The sequence below is a fragment of the Tachysurus vachellii genome, chromosome 3 (genome assembly GCF_030014155.1).
Source record: "Tachysurus vachellii isolate PV-2020 chromosome 3, HZAU_Pvac_v1, whole genome shotgun sequence".
In the NCBI taxonomy this organism is placed as follows: Eukaryota; Metazoa; Chordata; class Actinopteri; order Siluriformes; family Bagridae; genus Tachysurus; species Tachysurus vachellii.
This window is the reverse complement of record NC_083462.1, coordinates 342,779-367,723: the sequence shown is the minus strand read 5'-3', so window position 1 is coordinate 367,723 and position 24,945 is coordinate 342,779. Positions and strand designations below refer to the sequence as shown.

The 24,945-nt window shown below is 43.2% G+C and overlaps 3 protein-coding genes across 4 annotated transcripts in view; 1 reads left to right on the top strand and 2 right to left on the bottom strand.

Annotated features, from left to right (window-relative positions):
• LOC132842481 (trinucleotide repeat-containing gene 6B protein-like) overlaps nt 1-4,363 on the top strand; it is a 19,318-nt gene extending 14,955 nt beyond the window's left edge. For both annotated transcript variants that reach the window (XM_060865209.1, XM_060865208.1), the window contains exons 12-15: nt 1,427-1,621; nt 1,713-1,780; nt 2,582-2,721; nt 2,852-4,363. In XM_060865209.1, coding sequence (XP_060721192.1) covers nt 1,427-1,621; nt 1,713-1,780; nt 2,582-2,721; nt 2,852-3,194 — 746 coding nt within the window. In that variant the 3' untranslated portion in view covers nt 3,195-4,363. The remainder of the gene's footprint in view (nt 1-1,426; nt 1,622-1,712; nt 1,781-2,581; nt 2,722-2,851) is intronic.
• The window catches only part of LOC132842105 (GTPase IMAP family member 8), a 611,624-nt gene that overhangs the window by 256,145 nt on the left and 330,534 nt on the right, over nt 1-24,945 (bottom strand). The window lies entirely within an intron of this gene.
• The window catches only part of LOC132842477 (uncharacterized), a 301,251-nt gene that overhangs the window by 108,432 nt on the left and 167,874 nt on the right, over nt 1-24,945 (bottom strand). The window lies entirely within an intron of this gene.

Below are 24,945 nucleotides of genomic sequence, written 5' to 3'. Positions count from 1 at the left end.
ATCATTAAATCAAGACCTCAGTGACAAAGTGTAGTAGACCAAAAGATCCTCAAAAGCTACACATCATGCTGAGATCCAAAGACATTCAGAACAAATGAGAGAGTAATTGAGATCTATCAGTCTGGAAAAGGTTATAAAGCCCTTTATAAAGCTTTGGGACTCCAGTGAACCACAGTGAGAGCCGTTATACACAAATGGTGAAAACATGGAACATGGTGAACCTTCCCAGGAGTCGCCGGGCGACCAAAATTACCCCGAGAGCTCAGCGACGACTCATCCAAGATGTCACCAAAGACCCCACAACAACATCCATAGAACTGCAGGCCTCACTTTCCTCAGTTAAGGTCAGTGTTCATGACTCCACCATAAGAAGGAGACTGTATAAAAATGGCTCTGCATGGCAGAGTTACAAGACTAAAACCACTGCTGAGCAAAAAGGACTTAAAGACTCATCTCAGATCTGCCAGAAAACATCTTGATGATCCCCAAAACTTCTGGGAAAATACTCTGTGGACTGACGAGACAAAAGCTGAACTTTTTGGAAGGTGTGTGTCCCGTTACATCTGGTGTAAAAGTAACACTGCATGTCAGAAACAGAACATCACACCAACAGTAAAACATGGTGGTGGTAGTGTGATGGTCTGGGGCTGTTTTACTGCTTCAGGACCTGGAAGATTTGCTGTGATTAATGGAACCATGAATTCTGCTGTCTACAAAACATCCTGAAGGACAAAGTGTGACCTTCTGTTTGTGACCTCAAGCTGAAGTGAACTTGGGTTCTGCAGCAGAACAACGATCCATAACACACCAGCAAGTCCACCTCTGAATGGCTGAAGATAAACAAAATGAAGACTTTGTAGCGGCCGAGTCAAAGTCCTGAGCTGAATCATAATGAGACGCTGTGGCAGGACCTTAAAAAGGTGGTTCATGCTCGAAAACCCCTCCAATGTGGCTGAATTACAACAATTCTGTAAAGACGAGTGGACCAAAATTCCCCCACAGCCTCAGCTGTAACAGACTCACTGTAAGTTATCACTAACACTTGAATGCAGTTCTTGCTGCTAAGGGAGGACCAACCAGTTATTAGGTTTAGGGGCAAATACTTTTTCACACGGCCATGTGGGTTTGGGTTTAGTTTTCCCTTAATAATAAAAACCTTCATGTAAAAACTGCATGTTGTGTTTACTGTGTTATCTTTGGCTAATATTTAAATTAGATTGATCTGAAGCATTAAAGCATTTTTATTTGCAAAAAAATAAAAAAATCAGGAAGGGGGCCAAGACTTTTTCACACCACTGCGCACACACACACACACACACACACACACACACACACACACACACACACACACATACACACACACACACACACACACACACACACACTGCACTATGTTTGGTAACAAATACTGCTCTGATGTTTCTAGCTAAATTCCCTGCGCTGGCCACTAGCTGGCCTCCTGAGCCAATCGGACACAGGACCAATCGAAACAGCTCCCAGCTGACCCGCCCACCTCCGGGTCTGACCCATCAGAAGCAGTCTTCATGGTTAGGGGCGGAGCCTCACATGCCCAGAGGGTGGGGTTCGGAGAGGCAGAGCCTGGAGTCACCTTTTGGTACAGGTAAAGTTTTACACTTCTACAGTGTTTGTGACGATCAGGATGAGTTCTGGAGCTCAGTCACATGGAGGTGTTTTGTGTTGTGGTGTTTCAGAGAGCTCATGGAGTGGTGGATCATCTACAGGAAGCTCCTGGCTACTGCTGAGCAACCTCACACCACAGGTAATACAGAATGTGTTTGTCTGTAGGTCATGGCTTTGTTTTAATGAAGCAGCAAAGCTGGAGAGTCAGACATACACTGAACACTGATGTGAGGAACAGTGTAGAGAAGAAGAAATGTTCAGGTGGTTTCATGACACTTCAGGAGTGCTCCTGGGTGGCTCCTCAGTGCTGGGAGCTTCAGGCTTTAGGTAAACCCTATATGGCTCCTTTATCTCATGGTGGTTTTGAACCTGTGGTTAGTTCTGTGTTGTTATATCAGACCTGAATCATGAGCTTCCTCCATGAGCTCATAGAGCTGATCCCAAGTGAAGCGTGATGCAGAAGTGCTACAGAGGTAGGAGCATCTAGATCATGTGAGTGTTAATGTGTCTCTCCCTGGAGAACCTGTGACTGAGGTAAAAGACCTTCCAGTGTAAGATTTCCCCCAGATATCTTTCTACTCACATGATGTGTGGGTGCTTTTCACCTACCACATACATATGGTCTACATATCAGTCTACAGGATGAAGCTGTGGTAGAAGAACAGGTTCACACCACCATGGTCATATCTGACAGGGAGAAGGTCATGATGGGGTTTGGGGTTGGAGATTCCTCGTCTAGGGGGAGAGACACCAGAGGAATCAGGATCATTCCAGTCACCAGAAGACTTCTAACTTATTATTGTACTTGTAGAATAATAATTATTATTATTTTATTAATCTTCAGCTCTAACAATGTGCTTTCCGTTTTTATTTTATGTTTAAAACAAATAGTGTGTGTGTGTGTGTGTGTGTGTGTGTGTGTGTGTGTGTGTGTGTGTAGATCGACAGCTCCACTCTAAAGACAATTTGCCTGCAGCATGGCCCACTGATGACCTTTAACCTCGGCTTGGCTCAGGGCAGCGCTCTGATTCGCTACTGCAGTCCTGACGAGGCAGCCAAGGCCCAGAGCGCACTGCACATGTATACCTCATCACCTTTAACCTTTGACCTTTAACAGCAGATTATTATTTACTGTGTCAGTACTGTAATGTCAGTACTCCTTATAATGCATTATAATCTGTAGGTTATTAACGTGATGGTCCCTCTGTAGGTGTGTCCTGGGTAACACCACCATCCTGGCTGAGTTTGTGAGTGAGGAGGATGTGGCTCGGTACTTCACACATTCCCACAGCAGAGAGACAGACGGGGAGACAGACAGAGACACGGAGAGCGAGACAGGTGGAGGAGGAGAGACGAAGCTCGGCAGGGACAACCTGGACGGGGCAGGACTCTCTCTGTTTAACCAGTGGGGCCACAGCCGGGGGGGCGGGGTGTGGGGAGGGGTGCCGTCCGGTTACCACGGCAACAACCTATGGGGTTCTCCTCAGGTTGAGGACAGAGGGCCTGGCTTGTTGCTGAGCAACCTGTTAGGAGGTGGGGCTGATACTTTGTGATGTGTGACAGACACACACACACACACACACACACACACACACGTTTCTGTATGAAGACTGGACACACTTGTCTCTGTGCTCACACACTCAGTGATTTTATCACCTCACATCATCTGATTTATTCTCCAGTTTGTTATATGACTGAACTTCAGGTCTCACTGGTGACATTTAACCAACAGATTCACCGTCAGTCTGAAGGAATAAAGGGGACAAGATGAGAAATATTAAATAAGACATATTAAAGTTCAGCTGTCAATCATTACAGGTTTTAATCAGAAATCTCTCTTTAATAAAGCATTTATAACTTAGATTTATACAGAAAACTTCTTTAACAAAACCATTTATTAATAAAAACATAAAGGATTAAAAATAGAATATAGAAAACCATCAGAACTGATCCTGTATAATGTTAATAATTAACACAGTAAACTCACTGCAGCTCTACAGAACTGTAATCACATCACTGCAGTGTGAACACACCACTCCATTATCACTGCAGTTTAGCCACGCCCACTTCCCTTTATCACTCTGATTCATTTACACTGACTCCGCCCCCTGAAGGTGTGACACTCATCAGCCTGACCAGTAGATGTGTACAGGGCATGCTTTAAAGTGTGTGTGTGTGTGTGTGTGTGTGTGTGTGTGTCTGTGTCTGTGTGTCTGTGTGTGTGTGTGTGTGTGTGTGTGTGTGTGTGTGTGAGAGAGTGAGAGAGTGTGTGAGTGTGTGTGTGTGTGTGTGTGTGTGTGTGTGTGTGTGAGACTGGGGGTGGGGGGGTTGTGTTTATAGTTTAATTTGCATGTGTGCACTTTACTGTGTGTAGCTGCTTTATGAGAGTTTATGTTGTGACCTTTATGTACTTTGTGCTCTACACACTGCTGTTTTCTGCTACATGGTGTGTGTGTGTGTGTGTTTAGTGTACATTCATGTAGCCTTTTGTAATCTGCAATAAGAGCATTTTAAATACATGACTGTGTGACTGCAATTTTCTGTCATTCAAATGTGTTTAAACAGAGGTGATGTAATTGTGTGTGTGTGTGTGTGTGTGTGTGTGTGTGTGTGTGTGTGTGTGTAACATACAGTGTGTATCCTGTATTGAGTTTTTACAGAAGACTTATTTAATAATAGACACACATACAGTGTAATAAACACTGAGTCTTTTTGCTTGAAATCTTTCTGGTGTTTTAATTCTATAATATAAAATATTTGTCTCTCTGTATTATTATTTATTTATGACCTAAATGTCACTTCACTTAAAGTAAGCACTTTAAACATTATTATTATTATTATTATTATTATTATTATTATTATTATTAAATCATATTTCAGGTCATACTGAGTTTAGTGTGTATCTAAATTTATGGGAATATTAAAGACAAAGTCACGGTGATGTCTCAGCGCTACAAAATACTGTGACACACTAATGCAAAATAAAAGTCCTCTATACTGTATAATATAAGTTATATACAAAACTCTTTCCTGTCACAGTTACAGGAAATGTCGAGACACCATTTTGTGACACATGATTTCCTGGTGTTAAGTGCAGTGTGATTGGTGTGTGTTGTGTTTATCAGCATGTTCAACACCAGGACCTTCTGTTTACATGATAAATCAGTGCTAGTGTGTAAAAGGGACATGAACACGGCTGGGATTCTGCAGACATGTAATAATGTCGTTTTGAGATGAAGCTGCCCTTCACACTCACACATACACAAACACACACACACACGTGAAAAATCTTAGTAAAAATAATTAAAGTATTATTCCTTAATTACATACACACACACACTCACACACATACACACACACTCTCTCTCTCTCTCTCACACACACACACACACATACACACACACTCTCTCTCTCTCTCTCTCACACACACACACACACACACACAGACACACACACACACTCTCTCTCTCTCACACACACACACACACACACACACTCTCTCTCTCTCTCACACACTCACACACACACACACACATACACACACTCTCTCTCTCTCTCTCTCTCTCTCTCTCTCTCTCTCTCTCTCTCTCTCACACACACACACAGAGAGAGAGCCGACGGTGTTTATAAACGGGAGCTCCATAACCGCGCGTGAACATGCGTTCATATGCACGTGCAATCGTGCACGAAATGACACGCGCGCTTTCCAGCAGCAACATCTGTGTGAGGACCAGTACAAAAAGTAGCGTGATAGCGCTCCTAATGACAATGTTTATAGTCTCTCAATCAAGGTTACAACAACGTTAATGCAATATGGAAACCAATGGATTTATATTGGAATGAGCATAATGTCAATGCACATCCCTCAGTAAATAATAACCATCAGGGATCAAGTATTGCTCTCATGCATACTATAAAACACAGTGATACTGTATGGCAAGTATTTTAGCTTTTATACATTCACATGATATGGATTTTTGATATCAAGAATTCAGTTTTCGATACTTAAAATGTAAATATTAAGAGTGTGATTTCTAGTAACCATATTTTTATATCAGGAATTACATTTTACACTAGTATAAACATAATTTCTGATATCTGCTATTGAATATTCACTAGTTGAATATTGCAAGAGCCGTCATATTATAAATAGTATTTTATATTTGAAAATGGATAAAGAGGAATCTGAGGGAGGCAGTTTAAGTGGGGCCTAATGCAGCTTATAAAATGAGTAACAGTAGTTATCTAAACCTTACAGGTGCTATGCTGAAATTTGTTAGTAGAGGAGATGCTGGATCAACAGCCAGTACAAGCACAGGCTCAGTTCATTCACTTCCAGCCTCAGCGAGTACTAGCACAGACTCAGTACAGCCATTTTCATGCAGTACTAGGACAGACCCAGTACAGCCAGCTTCAGCAAATATTAACACAGACCCTGGTGAAGTACAGGCAGCTTCAGTCAGTACTAGAACAACCAGAGATGTACAGCCAGCATCAGACACAAGCAGCTCAGACCTTATTAGAACGGTTGCTGCTCCACCAAATGATCCAGCAGACTGGTCCTCAGTCTTAACAGACTTAATGAGGACTGAGTTAGTGCGCAGAGGTCCATTCAAACCAGGAAGGGATTTTTCTTACCCTAAAGACAAGTCTAGAAGAGGGTTTTATTCAGGCTTATTACAGAGACATCTGTCAAATGGGGAAAAGATTCTTAGGAGCTGCTTTCATACTCTATCAAAAACAATGCTGTGTATTGTTTTTGCTGTAAGCTCTTTTATACAAAAGACTACAAAATAATAAAGGAAGGTGTAAATGACTGGTCAAACATCAACACCATTCCGGAACATCATGAGGGTAGTTCTGATCACACAAACAACATGATTAAGTGAAGAGAACTTGATCTGCGCCTAAGTCGGACAGACTCTTGACCATATACAAGTGGCAATTTTTGAGGCAGAAAGAAAGAGATGGCGGGATGTTCTTACACGTTTAATAAGTATCACACAGTCTCGGTTATGGAAAATCATCTCAGCATAACTAAAGATGGAGGGACACATGCTCATTACATTGGGCAGCACACACAGAATGAGCTCATACAGATTATAAGTGCCAAGGTTCTGGAAGAAATAGTTACTCAAATAAAAGACTCAAAGTACTTCTCCATTATCTTGGACTGTACACCTGACATTAGTCACCAGGAGCAAATGTCCATTATTCTAAGAAGTGTGGCTTTAAAGGGAAATCCAGAGATCAAAGATCACTTCCTCGGCTTTGTGAATGTTGAGGTTACAACAGGCTTGAATCTGTCCACTGTCATTTTAGATATTAGCTAAATGAGCTAAAGATTCCATTTGATGATTGCAGAGGGCAATCTTTCGATAATGGGGCCAACATGAAGGGCAAGCACCAAGGAGTACAAGCCAGACTGCTTAAAAGAATCCCAGAGCCGTGTTTGTCCTATGTGTTTGTCCTAAATTCCAATCTGCCTCAATGCAGCTAGATATTGCAGTGAATTTAATCTCAAATGCAAAGTCCTCCCTCACTACATACTGGGAAACTGGATTCTCTGAGGCCCAGACAAAAGCCAAAAGCATTTGTGAAGAAATGAATGTTGAGGCTGTTCTGAAAGAGACTACTACTACTACTACTATGCTGACGGTCGCGAAGCGACAATGTCTGTTTTCATTTCTTTTCTATGCTACCGCTGTACTCCATTCGCTTCGCTGTTTTGACAGCTTAGCCCAGGATTCCAACTTGATGTTTCTCTGCTTCAGGTTTCTCTTGATGGTATCCTTATACCGCAGTCGAGGTCTACCTCTCTTCCTTTGGCCAACAGGTATCTGTGAGAACAGGATCTGTTTAGGAAGTCTGTTGGGTGGCATCCTCATAAGGTGTCCAGTCCACCGAAGATTCTTTCTGATCAGGAGGTCTTCCATGGATGGCAGTCCTGTTCTATCCAATATTTCCTTGTTGGTCACCTTGTCCTTCCACGTTATCTTCAAGATGGACCGAAGATGCCGCATCATGAAGGCATGAAGCTTCTTCACATGGCGTCTGTACACTGTCCAGGATTCGGCTCCATACAAGAGCGTAGATATCACTACTGCTCTGTAGATCTTGCCTTTCACTTTCCTGGACACATGGTGGTTATTCCAGAGTCTCTGGCGCAGCCTGCCAAAGGATGCACTAGCCTTGGCCATTCTCCTCTGTAACTCAGCATCTATTCGTCCGTCTTTTGCAACTGTGCTTCCAAGGTAGGTGAATTCTGGGACAGAGTTAAGTTTGTTTCCATCTACTATAATATCCACTTCCTGGGTTCTTGAAGAGTTTGGTTGGTACAGTACTTCTGTTTTCTTGATGTTGATCTTTAGACCGAACTTCTTTGATGCATCAGAAAAAGCATTTATGATTCGTTGCATTTCTTGTGGAGAGTGGGCAAGTAGAGCACTGTCATCTGCGAACAGCAGTTCCCTAATCAGTACGAGGGTACTCTTGGTCCTTGCTTTGAAGTGTGTGGCATTGAAGAGGTCAGCGTCTTGTCTTGACTGAATATAGACACCATCATTCATGCCCTGAAAAGCCTCTTCCAGCATTGCTGATAGGAATATGGAGAAGAGTGTCGGGGCCAGCACACAACCTTGTTTGACACCATTTGTAACATCAAAAGTCTCTGAGGACTCTCCTCCGTCACTGACATTTGCCTTCATCCCTGTGTGAAGAGATTCAATCATGGATGTAATCTTCTCAGGACATCCATACTTCCTCAGTAGTTTCCACAGTCCTGTCCTACCCACTGTATCAAAGGCTTTTGTAAAGTCAACAAATACCATGTACAGTGGCTGGTCCTGTTCTATGCACTTTTCTTGTAATTGTCTGAGACTGAAGATCATGTCAATGGTACTCCTGTTGGATCGGAATCCACACTGTGACTCTGGAACTACTTCTGGGGTGATGTGCTGGGAAAGTCTGTCAAGGAGGATCCTGGCAAAGACCTTGCCTGCAATAGACAGGAGAGAGATTCCTCTGTAGTTCCCACAATCTGTTCTGTCACCCTTCTTGTAGATGGTTACAATGGTGGCATCCTTCCATGCTTGCGGGACTGAGCCTTCATCCCATGCCTTGCATATCAGTTGGTGTAGCTTAGCAAGCAGATTGGTACCTCCGTGCTTCCATACTTCCGCAGGAATCCCATCTCCACCTGGTGCTCTGCCATCTTTCAGGCCTGCAATTGCTTTCATCATCTCATCCATGGATGGAGTCTCATCAAGGCAAGTTTTGATGGTATGCTGCTGTATGTTGTCAAGGGCTTCAGTCTCAATCTCGCCCGGGACATTCAAAAGCTTCTGGAAGTGTTCACTCCATCTTGCTAGGACTCTCTTGTTGTCTGAGAAGATCTCCTGCCCGTCTGCTGACTTCAGTTGTACAGGTCCTTTTTTCTGGGGACCCCAGACTTCCTTGAGTCCACTGTAGAAGCTCTTCATGTCATTTCTATCCGCAGCTCCCTGTAGTTCTTCTGCTTTTCTGTCCCACCAGGCCGTCTTTAGGGAACGGGTGTGCTGTTGGAGTTGTCTACAGGCATCTTTGTAAGATGCAACAGTTGATCTAGTACTCCTGGTTTGCAGCACTTTCTGATGGGCTTGGTCTCTCTTGTTCAGCAGTTGTAGTAGTTTCTGGTCGTCGGGATCAAACCAGTCTTGATGTCTTCTGTTGGGTTTGCCAAGAGACTTTTTGTTGTGTTGTATACCACTTGTTGTAGGGCTGCCCATTCCTGGTCCACTGAAGATCTTTCCACTACTTCAAGTTTGTCGAGAGCATCGTTCATATCTCTTGCTAGACCCTCTCTTTGATCGATGGCTTTGAGTTTCGCTATATTGAGCTTGGATGGCTTCTTAGAACCTTGCTTGTTGTACTTTTGCCTAAGGTGAAATGCCACTTTTGATCTCAGCATCTGATGATCAGTCCAGCAGTTTGCTCCACGCATGACTCGGGTGTTGCAGAAGTCCATCTTATCCCTGCGCCTTGTTATGATGAAGTCTATCATGTGCCAATGTTTGGAGCGAGGATGCATCCATGTGGTCTTCCTGTCGTCCTTCTGCTTGAACATGGTGTTTGTCACTGTCAATTCAAATTCAGAGCACAGAGACAGTAGGAGCTCTCCATTGGAATTACATTTCCCAATTCCATGTTTTCCTAAGACCAATGGCCATTTGTCGTATTCACTCCCTATTCTGGCGTTGAAATCTCCCATCAGGATAAGCTTGTCGGTGTGAGGGACTTGTCTGAGAGTATATGCTAACTGGCTGTAGAAGGCTTCTTGTATGGAGTTTATTGCGGTTGTTCATGTCATGAAAACTGCTTGCAAGGAGTGTTGAAGTGTTGTTAGCTTTTGCAAGTTACTAGCAGCACTCTCTGGGGGAGTTATTAGTGGATCTACGCCGGCAAGAACATGTAGAGACAGGCGCAGACTAATATTCCCTGCAGCGGATGGCCAGAGGATTACGGGAGTTCCGTTCATCGACTGCCCTCGATGCCTCCACATTTGCATGTTTTCTGTCGGGGTTGTCTCCCTTAGCCTTTAGTTCTAACAAGGACCTGTCCCACAAGGCAGCGGAAGACTATGCAAGGCAGGGGCGTCTATGTCCCTGAGGTATTTTTTTATTTATTTATTTATTTTTTTTTTTATTATGTATACCCGCATACCCTAATCTTTCTCTGAAAGAGAAGAGACTGAGAAACAGCAAGAGGCATTTTAGCTACAAGGCTCCTGATGAACCAGTGACTGATGCACTGAAAAACCTTGAAATCAACTTCTTAAACATTGTGGTCGACTCTGCTGTGACGTCCATGGATGAGAGATTTCAAACACTCAACCAGGTGAAAACCAAATATGGAGTGCTGCTGAACTTCAGCACTGCCTCTCAGATGTCTAGTGAATCTTTAAAGGCTCATTGCATGGAAGTTCATAACACTCTAACCTTCAGAAATGACTGTGACATCAGTGGAATGGATCTGGCACACGAGATTCAGAATTTACCTGATCTGCCATCAGATAAAATGACTGCCTTGGAGCTGCTTTCCTTTCTCTGTGAGAAACACCTGGAGGAACTCTATCCTAACCTTTGGATAGCCCTTAGAATTGCAGTCACACTACCAGTAACAGTAGCATTGTCAGAGAGGAGCTTTTCAAAACTAAAGCTCATCAAAAGCTACCTGAGGTCTTCCATGTCACAGGAACGTTTAAGTGGACTGGCCATCATGAGCATAAATCATGGCGTGGGAAAACACCTGTCCTATGATGCCATCATTGATGATTTTACCTCAAGTAAGTGCAGAATAGGAATATTTTGATGGTAAGATTTTTAATTCAAAATGTGTAAATGACTTTTTCAATTTCCTCCGGACAGTCCAAATAGACTGGTGTCAACAATGCTGAAAATGCCCAGACTGTAGAGGGAACCAAAGTTAATCCCAAAATCCAAAGCTGTGTTCTATTTCTTTATATATATTTTATATATTTTATATATTTTCTTAATATATATCTTATTTAAGATAATGTTAATATTCACTTTAAATTCAATTTAAAATATTTCATTAGATAAAGATTTGTTTATACCTCATTCAATTCTGTATTGTTTTACTCTTTGACTGAGAGATGGAGTAAACTTTTTATAAAAGGAGGGAGGTTTGTAGTGGGAGCAGTGGGGTGTCAAGTGTGCAAACAATTTGAACACAAATAGCACAACATTGTACAACCTCATGAGTGCCAAATTCCCTGGATTTGTGAATTACTTTGCAGTTAATTTTTAGACGGTATTATTAAGCTGTATCTCTTGTCTTTCATCGAGGCAAAACGGTCAATAAGTTTGTCCTGATCTATGGAATTAAAGACATCTCTTTCATCTGACATCACAGCCAGGTAATGGAGCCTGTTTTGACCCATTGTTCCCCTGAGTCAGGTGTGGAGGCGATGTAGTGCACTGAATGACCGTTCACAGCTGCATCTACTCACATTTATAACACACCTTCTATACGTTATACACGTTATAGATAAACTCCTCTAGCTCTGACTGCGCGTGCACGCTGCGCGTGCCTGTGCTTCTCCGGTCAGATAAAGCACACAGCTGAAGACGCAGTAATGAAAGACTACAACGCACGCGCGTAAAAGCAAAGTAAAAAAAATCCGCTCTTTGATCAAACTGATAAATAATTTTCTTTCCCATCGACGACATGTCCTGCATTTTATCGTGATTTTTATAGTTTATTTTTGAAGGTAAAAATTATCCTTATAGTTTTAGGGAGGCTGAGATCACACACAGGGGGCAGGAGACACCCTAATAAGGGCTAAAACTTCCCCTGTTCTGCCGTCTTCCGCTAAGCGCGCGCCATTATTCCGTTATAATGCTGTAACTTCCTGCTTTCACTTTTGATTTCGGCTCCGGTCATGAAATGGCGTCGGGTGAAGGTGAGAATTAATTACAGCACAAACAACAGATGTTTAAAATGTTTATTAGAATTGTCCTAAATGTCGAACTAATCTTAAGTAACTTTGGGGTTTTTAGCGTTCTGTAACTTAGTTTAGAGATTTCAGTTCTAACCTGTGGCCTGAAACACCTTTATAAGCGGTTATAAACACAGTACATTATTACTGACACGTTGGACACTGGATACTGATGATATAATATTAGACATCACAACCTGTAAAAAGTATTTTCCGGGAGGTATTTCGAAAACAACATAAGACACATGGTGTAAAGTGTGACTTATACTGTGTTTTTTGGGTCTCTCTCCCTCTGCCATGAGCCATGATGGTGTAAAATGTGCGCGCTCTACAAGGTCTCTGTCGCGCATGCGCGCTCTTGCTCGCTCGCTCGCTCTAGATTCCGGGAGATTTTAACTAATTTGCTGGCATCAGGGAGCCGCTATCAATATGCGGGAGACTTCCGGAACATCCGGGACACTTGTGATGTCTGTAATATATAGAAAATGCTCAGCACAAACTGAGAAACTTAATGTACATTCATACATTAATGTTGATTCAAGATTGGCATCATTACATCATGCATAACATGCATAACATGGGGATGTGGTAGCTCAGTGGTTAAGGTGTTGGGCTACTGATCGGAAGGTCATGGGTTCGAACCCCAGGTCCACCAAGCTGCCACTGCTGGGCCCCTGAGCAAGGCCCTTAACCCTCAGTTGCTCAGTTGTAAGTCACTCTGGATAAGGGTGTCTGCTAAATGCCGTAAATGTAAATGTAAATGTTGGTGTCCACGTTTGCCATTTTAAATAATCCCATAACTTTTGGCTTATTATGTAGTCATATAATATATAATATAAAACTCTTCTTGTTTTAAATTCTCACTGAGGGCTAAACCCCCTAAAGATGAGACCCTAGAACCGCCCGTGGAATGTAATATAATTCTATAATGTCATTTCTTGGTTTGTTTCCTTGGCGTTTTCAATTTTATCCCTCACTTTTTCTTCCACAGTATTTTTCATAAATATTTGGAATCTGCTGAATAATCTAGCCATGGGGGTCACAGTCCAGTGACTTCTGTGCCGGTCCCAAGCCCGGATAAATAGAGAGGGTTGCGTCAGGAAGGGCATCCGGCATAAAACATTGCCAAATCTAACCATGCGAGTTGTCAGTAAGAATTTCATACCGGATCGGTCGAGGCCCGGGTTAACAACGACCGCCATCGGCGCCGTTGACCTACAGGGCGCCGGTGGAAATTGGGCTACTGTTGGTCGAAGGAGTAGAGGAGGGAGGAGAGTGCACAGACAGAGAGAGAAGAGGAAAGGTAAGAGTGTAGGACTGAGAATAGGGACTCTGAATGTTGGTACTATGACAGGGAAAGGTAGAGAGCTGGCTGATATGATGGAGAGAAGGAAGGTGGATATACTGTGTGTACAGGAGACCAAGTGGAAGGGTAGCAAGGCTCGTAGTATAGGAGCAGGATTCAAGCTGTTTTAATATGGTGTGGATAGTAAGAGAAATGGGGTAGGTGTGGTCCTGAAGGAGGAGTTTGTGAGGAATGTTCTGGAGGTGAAGAGAGTGTCAGACAGGGTGATGAGTCTGAAGTTAGAGATGGAAGGGGTGATGTTGAATGTTGTTAGTGGTTATGCCCCACAGGTAGGTTGTGAGTTAGAGGAGAAAGAGAGATTCTGGTGTGAATTCGATGAGGTGATTGAGAGTATTCCCACGGGCGAGAGAGTGGTGATAGGAGCAGATTTTAATGGACATGTTGGTGAGGGGAACACAGGTGATGAGGAGGTGATGGGCAAGTTTGGAGTTAAGGAAAGGAACCTTGAAGGACAGATGGTAGTAGACTTTGCTAAGAGGATGGACATGGCTGTGGTTAACACGTATTTTCAGAAGAGGGAGGAACATAGAGTGACTTACAAGAGTGGAGGTAGGAGAACACAGGTAGACTACATCCTTTGTAGAAGAGGCAATCTGAAAGAGATTAGTGACTGTAAAGTGGTAGTGGGAGAGAGTGTAGCCAGACAGCATAGGATGGTGGTGTGTAGGATGACTCTGATGGTCTGTAAGAGGAAGAGGTCAAAGATAGAGAAGAAAACTAAGTGGTGGAAGCTGAAAAAGGAGGAATGTTGTGAGGAATTTAGACAGAAGTTGAGGCAGGCTCTGGGTGGTCAGGTAGTGCTGCCGGATGACTGGGAAACTACAGCAGAAGTGATCAGGGAGACAGGGAGAAAGGTGCTGGGTGTGTCATCTGGAAGGAGGAAAGAAGATAAGGAGACTTGGTGGTGGAATGAGGAAGTTCAGGATAGTATACAGAGGAAGAGATTAGCCAAGAAGAAGTGGGATATGGACAGGACTGAAGAGAATAGACAGGAATACAAGGAGTTACAGCGCAGAGTGAAGAGGGAGGTGTCTAAGGCCAAGCAGAAGGCATATGATGAGTTGTACACTAGGTTAGACACTAGAGAAGGAGAGAAGGACTTGTACAGGTTAGCTAGACAGAGGGATCGAGATGGGAAGGATGTGCAGCAAGTTAGAATTATTAAGGATAGAGATGGAAGGGTGCTCACAAGTGAGGAGAGTGTACAGAGGAGATGGAAGGAATACTTTGAGGAGCTGATGAATGAGGAAAATCAGAGGGAAAAAAGAGTAGAAGGGGTGAACTCTGTGGAACAGGAAGTAGATAAGATTAGAAAGGATGAAGTCAGGAAGGCCTTGAAGAGGATGAAAAGTGGAAAGGCAGTTGGTCCTGACGACATCCCGGTAGAGGTCTGGAAGTGTCTAGGAGAGGAAGCAGTGGAATTTTTAACTAGTTTGTTCAACAGGGTATTAGAAAGTGAGAGGATGCCTGAGGAATGGAGAAGGAGTGTGTTAGTGCCGATCTTTAAGAATAAGGGTGACGTGCAGAGTTGCAGTAACTATAGGGGGATAAAGTTGATGAGCCATACAATGAAGTTGTGGGAAAGAGTAGTGGAAGCTAGGTTAAGGAAGGTGGTGGAAATTTGTGAGCAGCAGTATGGCTTCATGCCCAGAAAGAGCACAACAGATGCAATTTTTGCTCTGAGAATGTTGATGGAGAAGTATAGGGATGGTCAGAGGGAGTTGCACTGTGTGTTTGTAGACTTAGAGAAAGCGTATGACAGGGTGCCAAGAGAAGAGCTGTGGTACTGTATGAGGAAGTCAGGAGTAGCAGAGAAGTATGTCAGAGTGGTGCAGGACATGTATGAGAGGAGCAGGACAGTGGTGAGGTGTGCTGTAGGTCAGACAGAGGAGTTTACAGTGGAGGTGGGACTGCATCAGGGATCGGCTCTGAGCCCCTTCCTGTTTGCTATAGTGATGGACCAGTTGTCAGAGGAGGTCAGACAGGAGTCTCCTTGGACAATGATGTTTGCAGATGACATTGTGATCTGTAGTGAGAGCAGGGAGCAGGTGGAGGAAAACCTGGAGAGGTGGAGGTTTGCACTGGAGAGAAGAGGAATGAAAGTCAGTCGTAGTAAGACTGAGTACATGTGTGTGAATGAAAGGGAGAGAAGTGGAATAGTAAGGTTACAGGGTGAAGAGGTGAAGAAGGTACAGGAGTTTAAGTACTTGGGGTCAACAGTCCAGAGTGATGGAGAGAGTGGGAAAGAAGTAAAGAAGCGAGTGCAGGCAGGTTGGAGTGGGTGGAGAAAGGTGTCAGGAGTTCTGTGTGATAGGAAAATATCAGCAAGAATCAAGGGGAAGGTGTACAGGACAGTGGTGAGACCGGCCGTGCTGTATGGTTTAGAGACAGTGTCACTGAAGAAGAGACAGGAGTCAGAGCTTGAGGTAGCCGAACTGAAGATGTTGAGGTTCTCTTTGGGTGTGACAAGATTGGACAGGATTAGGAACGAGTACATCAGAGGGACAGCCCATGTTGGACGTTTGGGGGACAAAGTTAGGGAGGCGAGATTAAGATGGTTTGGACATGTTCAGAGGAGGGAGAGTGAGTATATTGGTAGGAGAATGTTGGACATGGAGCTGCCAGGCAGGAGGCAAAGAGGAAGGCCAAAGAGGAGGTATATGGATGTAATTAATGAGGATTTGAAGCTAGTGGGTGCAAGTGTTGAGGATGCAGAAGATAGGGTTAGGTGGAGAGAGATGATTCGCTGTGGCGACCCCTGAAGGGAAAAGCCGAAAGAAGAAGAAGAAGATTTGGAATCTGCTGAATCATATCCCCCTTTACTGTAGAGCTAAATATGAAATATCATGTCATGTTTCTCTTGCAGGTTTATTCCACCCCTTGTGGAGACATCAGTCTTTATCACCTGCCACCAGTGAGTTACTGATTTATTTCACACTAAACCAGAAGCCACATTGTCTCACCTCTCCTTGTGTAATTCTATAAATGAAGAAATGTTTTTACTTTATAATGTTTTATAAAGTTGTATATGATTACTGTGTAGAGATGTCTATTACACAATTACACAACTGAGTGTAACAATGATGCCACACAATGAAATGTATATAAAAAGATTAGTTATAAAGATTTCATCATGTTTTGGAAGCCCTTCTCTGTTTCAGCCACTAAACTGAATATCAGTGACACATTTTGTCCTCAAGTAAAAGTTGTTCTGAAAAGATATTAGGAAACAATTTTTTTTTTTTTTTTTTTTTTAACTTTCCTAACTCTGGGACTGAATCTGAATATCAGAGAACAGAGATCATTGATATTTCTTGTCCTAATACTTTTTCAGTGTCTGAAGTGAGAATTGTGCTGCTGGGGGATAATGTACCTTTGACCAGCAGAGTGGGAAACATCATCCTGGGCAGATCTGCATTTGAGACTGAAGTTCTGCAGAGTGAGAAAGCCAGTGGTGATGTGGAGGGAAGATTCATCACCATCATAAACACACCTCATCTCTTTAACCTATATCTCTCTCAGGAGGAAGTGATTCAGAGAGTAAAAGAGTGCTTTTCTCTTGCTGATCCTGGACCTCATGTGTTTCTGTTAGTGCTTCAGTCAGAATTAATATCACATGAGCTACATGACAGAGTCAGAAGCATATTAGAAACTTATAGCCCAATGTCTAGCACACGGACAATAACGTTAACTGTAGGTAAAGTCCATGGATTCATCAATGAATGTGATGTGAGACACCACAGAATTGAGAATCTATCTAAATTTGATCAACACGAGGTTGTTCAGCTTTTGGGGAAAATAGATGCAGTGGTGAAGGAGACTGGAGGAAGTGACTCGATCTGCAAAATGTCTGAACTTTTTGAAGACAGTGCACAAGACAAGAAGCGCTCAGGGACACCAGGAAGACACCAAGATCATTGGACTGAGACTACATCAAAGACAGATAGAAACCTGGAGGAAAGTAAAGGTAGGTCTAATGTATTATCTTCAGTCATGCGACTTTGTGCTATTCAATTTGACATTCATTAATAATTGATAAGACAACTTCTAAAGAAACTGTCAATTAAAACACTTTATTGCTGTAAAGTTAATTACAGAGAATATAAAAGTCTGATTTTAAAAAAATTACAGTTTTGTTTTATTTAAAAAAGTCAATAAATAATATAAAGATAAATAAGGTTTGTTATTCAACCTTTAATGTGAAATAACAACCAAGAAAATATAAATGAAAAACTAACAAATGTTTTTGGGGACACAAAGAAAAAGAGAAAACAATGTGGTTACATACATCCTTTTATAATGGGGCATGTTAAACCATGTATGGGATCTCACTATGGAAAGGTATCAACCTTTACCTAACTGACATAAAACCATAGATTTACATGCATACATTACATGTTTATATAACTATCTCTAAATATACTGTGCAGTTTAAATTGTATTTTTATTACATTTCCCTCCTTTAGCAGATGTCTTTACCCAGAGACACTAATGAAAACCTTTGGATTCTTGACCAGAAACACATCCCCATGCTGGTTCACTTGGTCAATTAATTGCATTAATTTATTTAATGTATAATTAAAAATGATCAAGGTTCTGTTTATGAGGGAAAATATCTTAAAGACATGCATGATTTTTTTTGAGAGCAAAATGGGCTTATAAATCATTTTTGTTTGCCATTTTCTGTACACTATCCTTTCCTAGGAACAAAAATAACCCAGTCGGTTGTAGATGTACGGGCACCAACCAGTGAAGAATTTAGAGATAAAGGGGCAGGAACAATCGATCAATCAACATTCAACCCAGTCTATTCAACAGGTACTTGTTTTTGTTGTAGCCTTTTGTTATTTCATCATTTATCCACAAATCACTAAAGGGAGAGCCAGGATGCCCAACAGTGTTGCCTCACCTACAGCATGGGAGGGTGATACCTGGCCAACACAATTTTCTTTACAGAGTCAGTGTCAACTCTGTATAAGATAACATTGTCATCTACAATCTACATTACAAGGTTGGCTAATCAGGCTTGTCCTTAAAACTTTCTACCCTTATTTCTAGCACATATTCCTCTACCAAGTTGCCTGAACAATCTCTAGTTCACACTTTGTGAAATTTTCCTTTTAAGATTTCCATTACAATTCCCTCTTTTTGTCCTTGGACAACACACAAAATCTTAAAGGATCACTCGTACACTTAATCAACCAAGAGCATGAGTACATTCATAAGGTTAAGCTTGATCAAGTTTAATATCACAGCTGTATATCATTTCTCCTTACATGGTTTCAATGATAACGTAATGTAATACATGGTCTTCATTGGACAACACACTGTTTCTGTGGGAGCAGAACCCTAACACGTATGCAAGAAACTGCTAGCTCACATATGTTCAGCAATTTACACATTGATCTCTGTTTCATACAAATTTGAGTCATATCCATTGTCAATTGGGTTTGGTGGCCAGTCAGGTAGGGAGTCTCCCCTGAAGGGAGTAGTCCAGTCAACGTCTGCTTCACAACACGATTTATTTGTCAGCGCTCTAGCAGTGTAATTAGCAAACTGACAGCATGTATTGAGTCTTTTCTGTTAACAAACAAGTTAACACGATACAGATTCTAATAACACTTAAGATCATCCACACACAATCATGAGGTGATAATCAATTGAATTTATTTATATAGCATTTTAACAGATCAAAGCAGCTTTACAGAAGTATAGACACAGAATAAAAAAAATAAAGTCTAAAGTTTAAAATTAAGTTATTATATAGCTCTAAAATATATCCCTAATGCACAAGCCAGAGGTGACGGTGGCAAGGAAAATCTTCCTGAGATGAAATAAGGAAGAAACCTTGAGAGAAATCAGACTTAAAAAGGACCCCATCCTTAATTGGGTGACACTGGACAGTAAATAATGTCATTTCTACTCCTGAGCTCCTGAGGAACTAATGGGTCAGCACAAATTCTGAGTTCAGACCCAACACTAATTCCTTCCTGCTGAGATCTTCAAATGATCACTTATGAAGAGCCGACCATAAAGCTGACAGATGCAACAATGGTTCAAAGAAGGCATGACAGTCTCCGGGCAGCTCCATCCACAGGAATCGCATGATTCACTGGCTGACCATGTGAGAGAGGGGAGAAAAAGAGAATGAGAATATTAGGCATGATTGTAAATAGGTGATGGACAATGTACATTAAGTGTAAAGTGCAGACAGGGACTCTATAGTTAGAATAGCTATGACAGCATAACCAAGAGGGAGAGCCAGAAGGTGAAAGACATGAGGGCTTCCTAGGACATAAAGCATATAAACACTAGGGTTAGGGTTGTCTCGGATCTTTTTAATATTCCAATCTGATCCAAGTCAAAGGTACGTAATCATTAAGTATTGCAAACTTTCAGCTTGTCCAGTGTGTGAGCTGCAGCATGTTTAGTAATTCTTCCTCCGTCATTAACGTTAATTTTACATGTGATAAGTGTATGTTAGTTAGCTCTCTGACGGAGAAGATTTTAGCTTTAGAGGTGTGCATCCAGACACTAGAGAGGGATAGCGATAGTAGTGTAGTTTCTGTAGGGGAAAATCTGGATGCCTTAGGCAGAGTTATAAACCCTCCAACTCCGGCATTAGAGCCCTCACAGTGGGGCAAATGGGTGACGACTCAGCAGTAAAGTCACAAAGCCAAAGCTAACGCTAAGGCGTACCCACGGGAGCACCACACCGCTCCACTTCACATGTCTAATAGGTTTGCTCTCCTCAGTGAAGCACCTGCTGAGAACCCTGAAAGAGCTCTGGTTATATGAGACTCCATCTTAAGGCATGTGAACTTAGCTAGGCCTTTAGGGGCTCCAGCAGCACTGGTTAGGTGTATTCTGGGAGCCAGGGGCCCGGACATAGAATCAGAATCAGAATCAGAAAGGTCTTTATTGCCAAGTATGTTTTCACATACGAGCAATTTATTCTAGTACAGGAGCTCCACAGTGCAAACAGAATGGCAATAATAAGACACAAACACATATATAATAGATAGTTGTATGTACAGTGGAAAAATGTGCAAATTGAAATATAAATGTGCAAATTGAAATATAAATGTGCAAATTGTAATATAAATGTGCAAATTGAAATATAAATGTGCAAATTGTAATATAAATGTGCAAATTGAAATATAAATAAGTATGTGTAAATAATGTAAGAATAGGGTTTGTTCTGTGTATGTTAAGTTTCATCAGATGGATTGCCTGAGGGAAGAAACTGTTCCTATGTCTGGTCGTTCTGGTGCTCAGGGCTCTGTAGCGTCGGCCAGATGGCAACAGTTCGAAGAGTGATTGTGCTGGATGTGAGGGGTCCAGAGTGAGGGAGTGTGCTGGATGTGAGGGGTCCAGAGTGAGTGTGCTGGATGTGAGGGGTCCAGAGTGAGTGTGCTGGATGTGAGGGGTCCAGAGTGAGTGAGTGTGCTGGATGTGAGGGGTCCAGAGTGAGTGAGTGTGCTGGATGTGAGGGGTCCAGAGTGAGGGAGTGTGCTGGATGTGAGGGGTCCAGAGTGAGGGAGTGTACTGGATGTGAGGGGTCCAGAGTGAGTGTGCTGGATGTGAGGGGTCCAGAGTGAGTGTGCTGGATGTGAGGGGTCCAGAGTGAGTGAGTGTGCTGGATGTGAGGGGTCCAGAGTGAGGGAGTGTGCTGGATGTGAGGGGTCCAGAGTGAGTGAGTGTGCTGGATGTGAGGGGTCCAGAGTGAGTGAGTGTGCTGGATGTGAGGGGTCCAGAGTGAGGGAGTGTGCTGGATGTGAGGGGTCCAGAGTGAGTGTGCTGGATGTGAGGGGTCCAGAGTGAGTGTGCTGGATGTGAGGGGTCCAGAGTGAGTGTGCTGGATGTGAGGGGTCCAGAGTGAGTGAGTGTGCTGGATGTGAGGGGTCCAGAGTGAGGGAGTGTGCTGGATGTGAGGGGTCCAGAGTGAGTGAGTGTGCTGGATGTGAGGGGTCCAGAGTGAGTGAGTGTGCTGGATGTGAGGGGTCCAGTGTGATTGTCTTTGCCCTTTTGCTCACTCTGGAGAAGTACAGATCTTGGAGAGTGAGGAGAGTTGTGCCAATGATTCGCTCAGCGGTCCGGACTTCCCTCTGTAGTCTTCTGAGGTCGGATTGGGTAGCTGAGCTGAACCAAACAGTTACTGAAGTGCAGACGATGGATGCAATGATTGCAGTGTAGAACTGTTTCAGCAGATCCTGTGGCAGGTTGTTCTTCCTCAGCTGGTGAAGGAAGTACAACCTCTGTTGGGCCTTTTTCACAATGGAGTCAATGTGAATGTCCCACTTCAGGTCCTGGGAGATTGTGGTTCCCAGGAATCTGAAGGACTCCACTGCTGTGACAATGCTGTCCATGATGGTGAGTGGGGGGAGAGCAGGGGGTTTGTCCTGAAGTCCACGATCATCTCCACTGTCTTGAGCGTGTTCAGCTCCAGGTTATTGAGACTGCACCAGACAGCCAGCTCTTCAACCTCCAGTCTGTAGGCAGACTCGTCACCGTCCTGGATGAGGCCGATCAATGTGGTGTCGTCTTCAAACTTCAGGAGCTTGACAGAGGGGTCATTAGAGGTGCAGTCGTTTGTGTACACAGAGAAGAGCAGTGGGGAGAGGACACAACCCTGAGGAGCTACAGTGCTGATGGTGCGGGTGTTGGATTTGAGTTTCCCCAGTCGCACTAGCTGCTGCCTGTCTGTCAGAAAGCTGGTGATCCACTGACAGACAGAAGAGGGCACGGAGAGCTGGGTTAATTTGGGCTGAAGGAGTGATGGGATGATGGTGTTAAAGGCAGAGCTGAAGTTCACAAACAAGATCCTCACATAAGTCCCTGGTCTGTCCAGATGCTGCAGAACATAATGCAGCCCCATATTGACTGCATCATTCACAGACCTGTTTGCTCTGTAGGCAATCTGCAGAGGGCCCAGTAAGGGTCCAGTGGTGTCCTTCAGATAAGCCAGAACCAGTCTTTCAAATGATTTCATGAGCACAGATGTTAGGGCCACAGGTCTGTAGTCGTTAAGTCCGGTAATTTTGGATTTCTTTGGGACGAGAATGATGGTGGAGCTTTTGAAGCATGAGGGGACTTCACACAGCTCCAGTGACGTGTTGAATATCTGTGTAAAGATGGGGGCCTGCTGATCAGCACAGGCTTTCAGACAGGCTGGTGAAACGCTGTCTGGGCCTGGTGCCTTTCTTCGCTTGATCTTCCTGAAGACCTGACACACATCATCTTCACTGAACTGAATTTTAGGTGTGTAGGAGTCGGGGGTTACAGAAGGTGAGAATTGGGCTTTTTCAAACCTGCACTAGAACTCATTCAGGTCGTCTGCCAGTTGTTGATTCACCACAGTATGGGGGGATGGTGTCGTGTAGTTGGTGATGGCTTTCAGACCTTTCCACACTAAAGCTGAGTCATTAGAGGAAAACTGAGCTTTTCAGAATAATTCCGCACTCTGATCTCCTTTTCCAGTGTGTATTTGGCCTGTTTGTACAAGACCCTATCCCCATTTCTGTGAGCATCCACTTTGGCCTGACAGAGCTGGCGGAGTTTTTCAGTGAACCATGGTTTATCGTTGTTGTAGGTTAAGTGAGTCCTGGTAGAAATACACAAATCCTCACAGAAACTAATATATGATGTTACAGTCTCTGTGAGCTCGTTCAGGTTGGTGGCAGCATCTTCAAAAACAGTCCAATCAGTGAGCGAGAAACAAGCTTGTAAATCCTGCTCTGCTTCCTTAGTCCATCTTTTTACAGTCCTTAATGCAGGTTTAGCTGTTTTCAGTTTCTGCCTGTAGGTCGGTATGAGATGAACTAAGCAGTGATCAGAGAGTCCAGGAGCTGCCTGTGGGACAGAGTGATAAGCATCCTTTATTGTTGTGTAGCAGTGATCCAGTGTGTTACTGTCTCTGGTGGGACATGTAACATGCTGTCTGTATTTAGGCAATTCACGTGAGAGAATCGCTTTATTAAAGTCCCCAAGAATTATTAGTACAGAGTCCGGGTGTTGTTGCTCACTCTCTATGATCAGATCGAGTGTCTGTAGTGCCGAGCTCACGTGCGCTTGCGGTGGAATGTAAACACTCACCAGAATGAACGAGCAAAACTCCCGTGACAAATAGAATGGTTTGCAGTTAATGAAGAGTGTTTCCAGTTCGGTACATCACATATTCTTTAACACAGTTACATCAGAACACCACCTTTCATTGATGTAAAAACACGTCCCGCCGCCATGCGATTTCCCCGTTCTACGTCGTGGTCCGCTCTAAAAAGCTGAAAGCCTGGCAGACTTAACGCGCTGTCCGGAATGGTGTCGTTCAGCCAGTTTTCCGTGAAGCAGAGAGTCCGAAAAATCATTATTTTTCCGGGTGAGCAGAAGGAGTTCGTCCGTTTTGTTGGGAAGAGAGCGGAGATTCGCCAGGTGGATGCTTTAAGCGGTGTTCTTAAACCGCGCTAAGTTTCACTAACGCGCCGGCGCGTTTTCCCCGTCTGCGCATCCTGAAGCGCTTAAACAGCGCAGCCACTCTGCCAACTACGATATGCAGCAAAACGTCGGAATACTCAAAAACCGATAAAAGAACTTGTGGTGTGTACTGTCGAATGTTCAGCAGTTCATCTCTGGTGAATCTGACCGGATTTTCTTGACAAAGAGCAGGAAAAACTAACAAAAACAGAACAAACAGTGAGGAGCTAAGCACTGAGGCTGCCATCCGTGGCACCATCCCTCTACAATATTAGATGAGGTGAGATTAGCAGGTAATCTTTAATGTCTTAGGCAAGCATAGGTACATGAAGGTAGTTTTCCACATAGGAGCTAACGATATACGCCTTAGTCAGTCAGAGATTACTAAGAGTAATATTGTAGAGGGGTGTAAATTAGCAAAGGACTGTTAAATATAAGATATCTTGTGTCTAAAGCTCATATGGCTAATGAATTGATTACAGATCAGAAGTTTAGTGTTCTGTGTTTAACAGAAACATAGATCAAACCAAACGAGTTTGTTGCATTAAATGAAGCTTGTCCAATTGCAATTGCAATTTTCAAGCTTTTAGCATCCACACTCCTAAATCTTTCTATTTTTCTTCTTCATGACAACACATATGGGTGTGAGTTCAAGGGTCCCTTCCACTGTCTACCTTTGCTTCTTGCCTGTTTCTCGTTGGCCATGGTTGCACATCTCCCTGGACTTTGTTACCAGTCTGCCCGAACCCATCACCAAAACCCCCTAACCCATTGCACCACCATCTTCACTGTGGCAGAGCAGTTTTCCAAGATAGTACACTTTAGACTAAAACTACCTCCTTGAGAAAACAACAACAACAGACTCACAACAACAGACTCAGGACCATAATTGGACCTAAAAATTTGCATTTGGTATGATAAGAATGCTGAAATATGATTATGCATGTCAATGAACTAACAGAATCCCTCC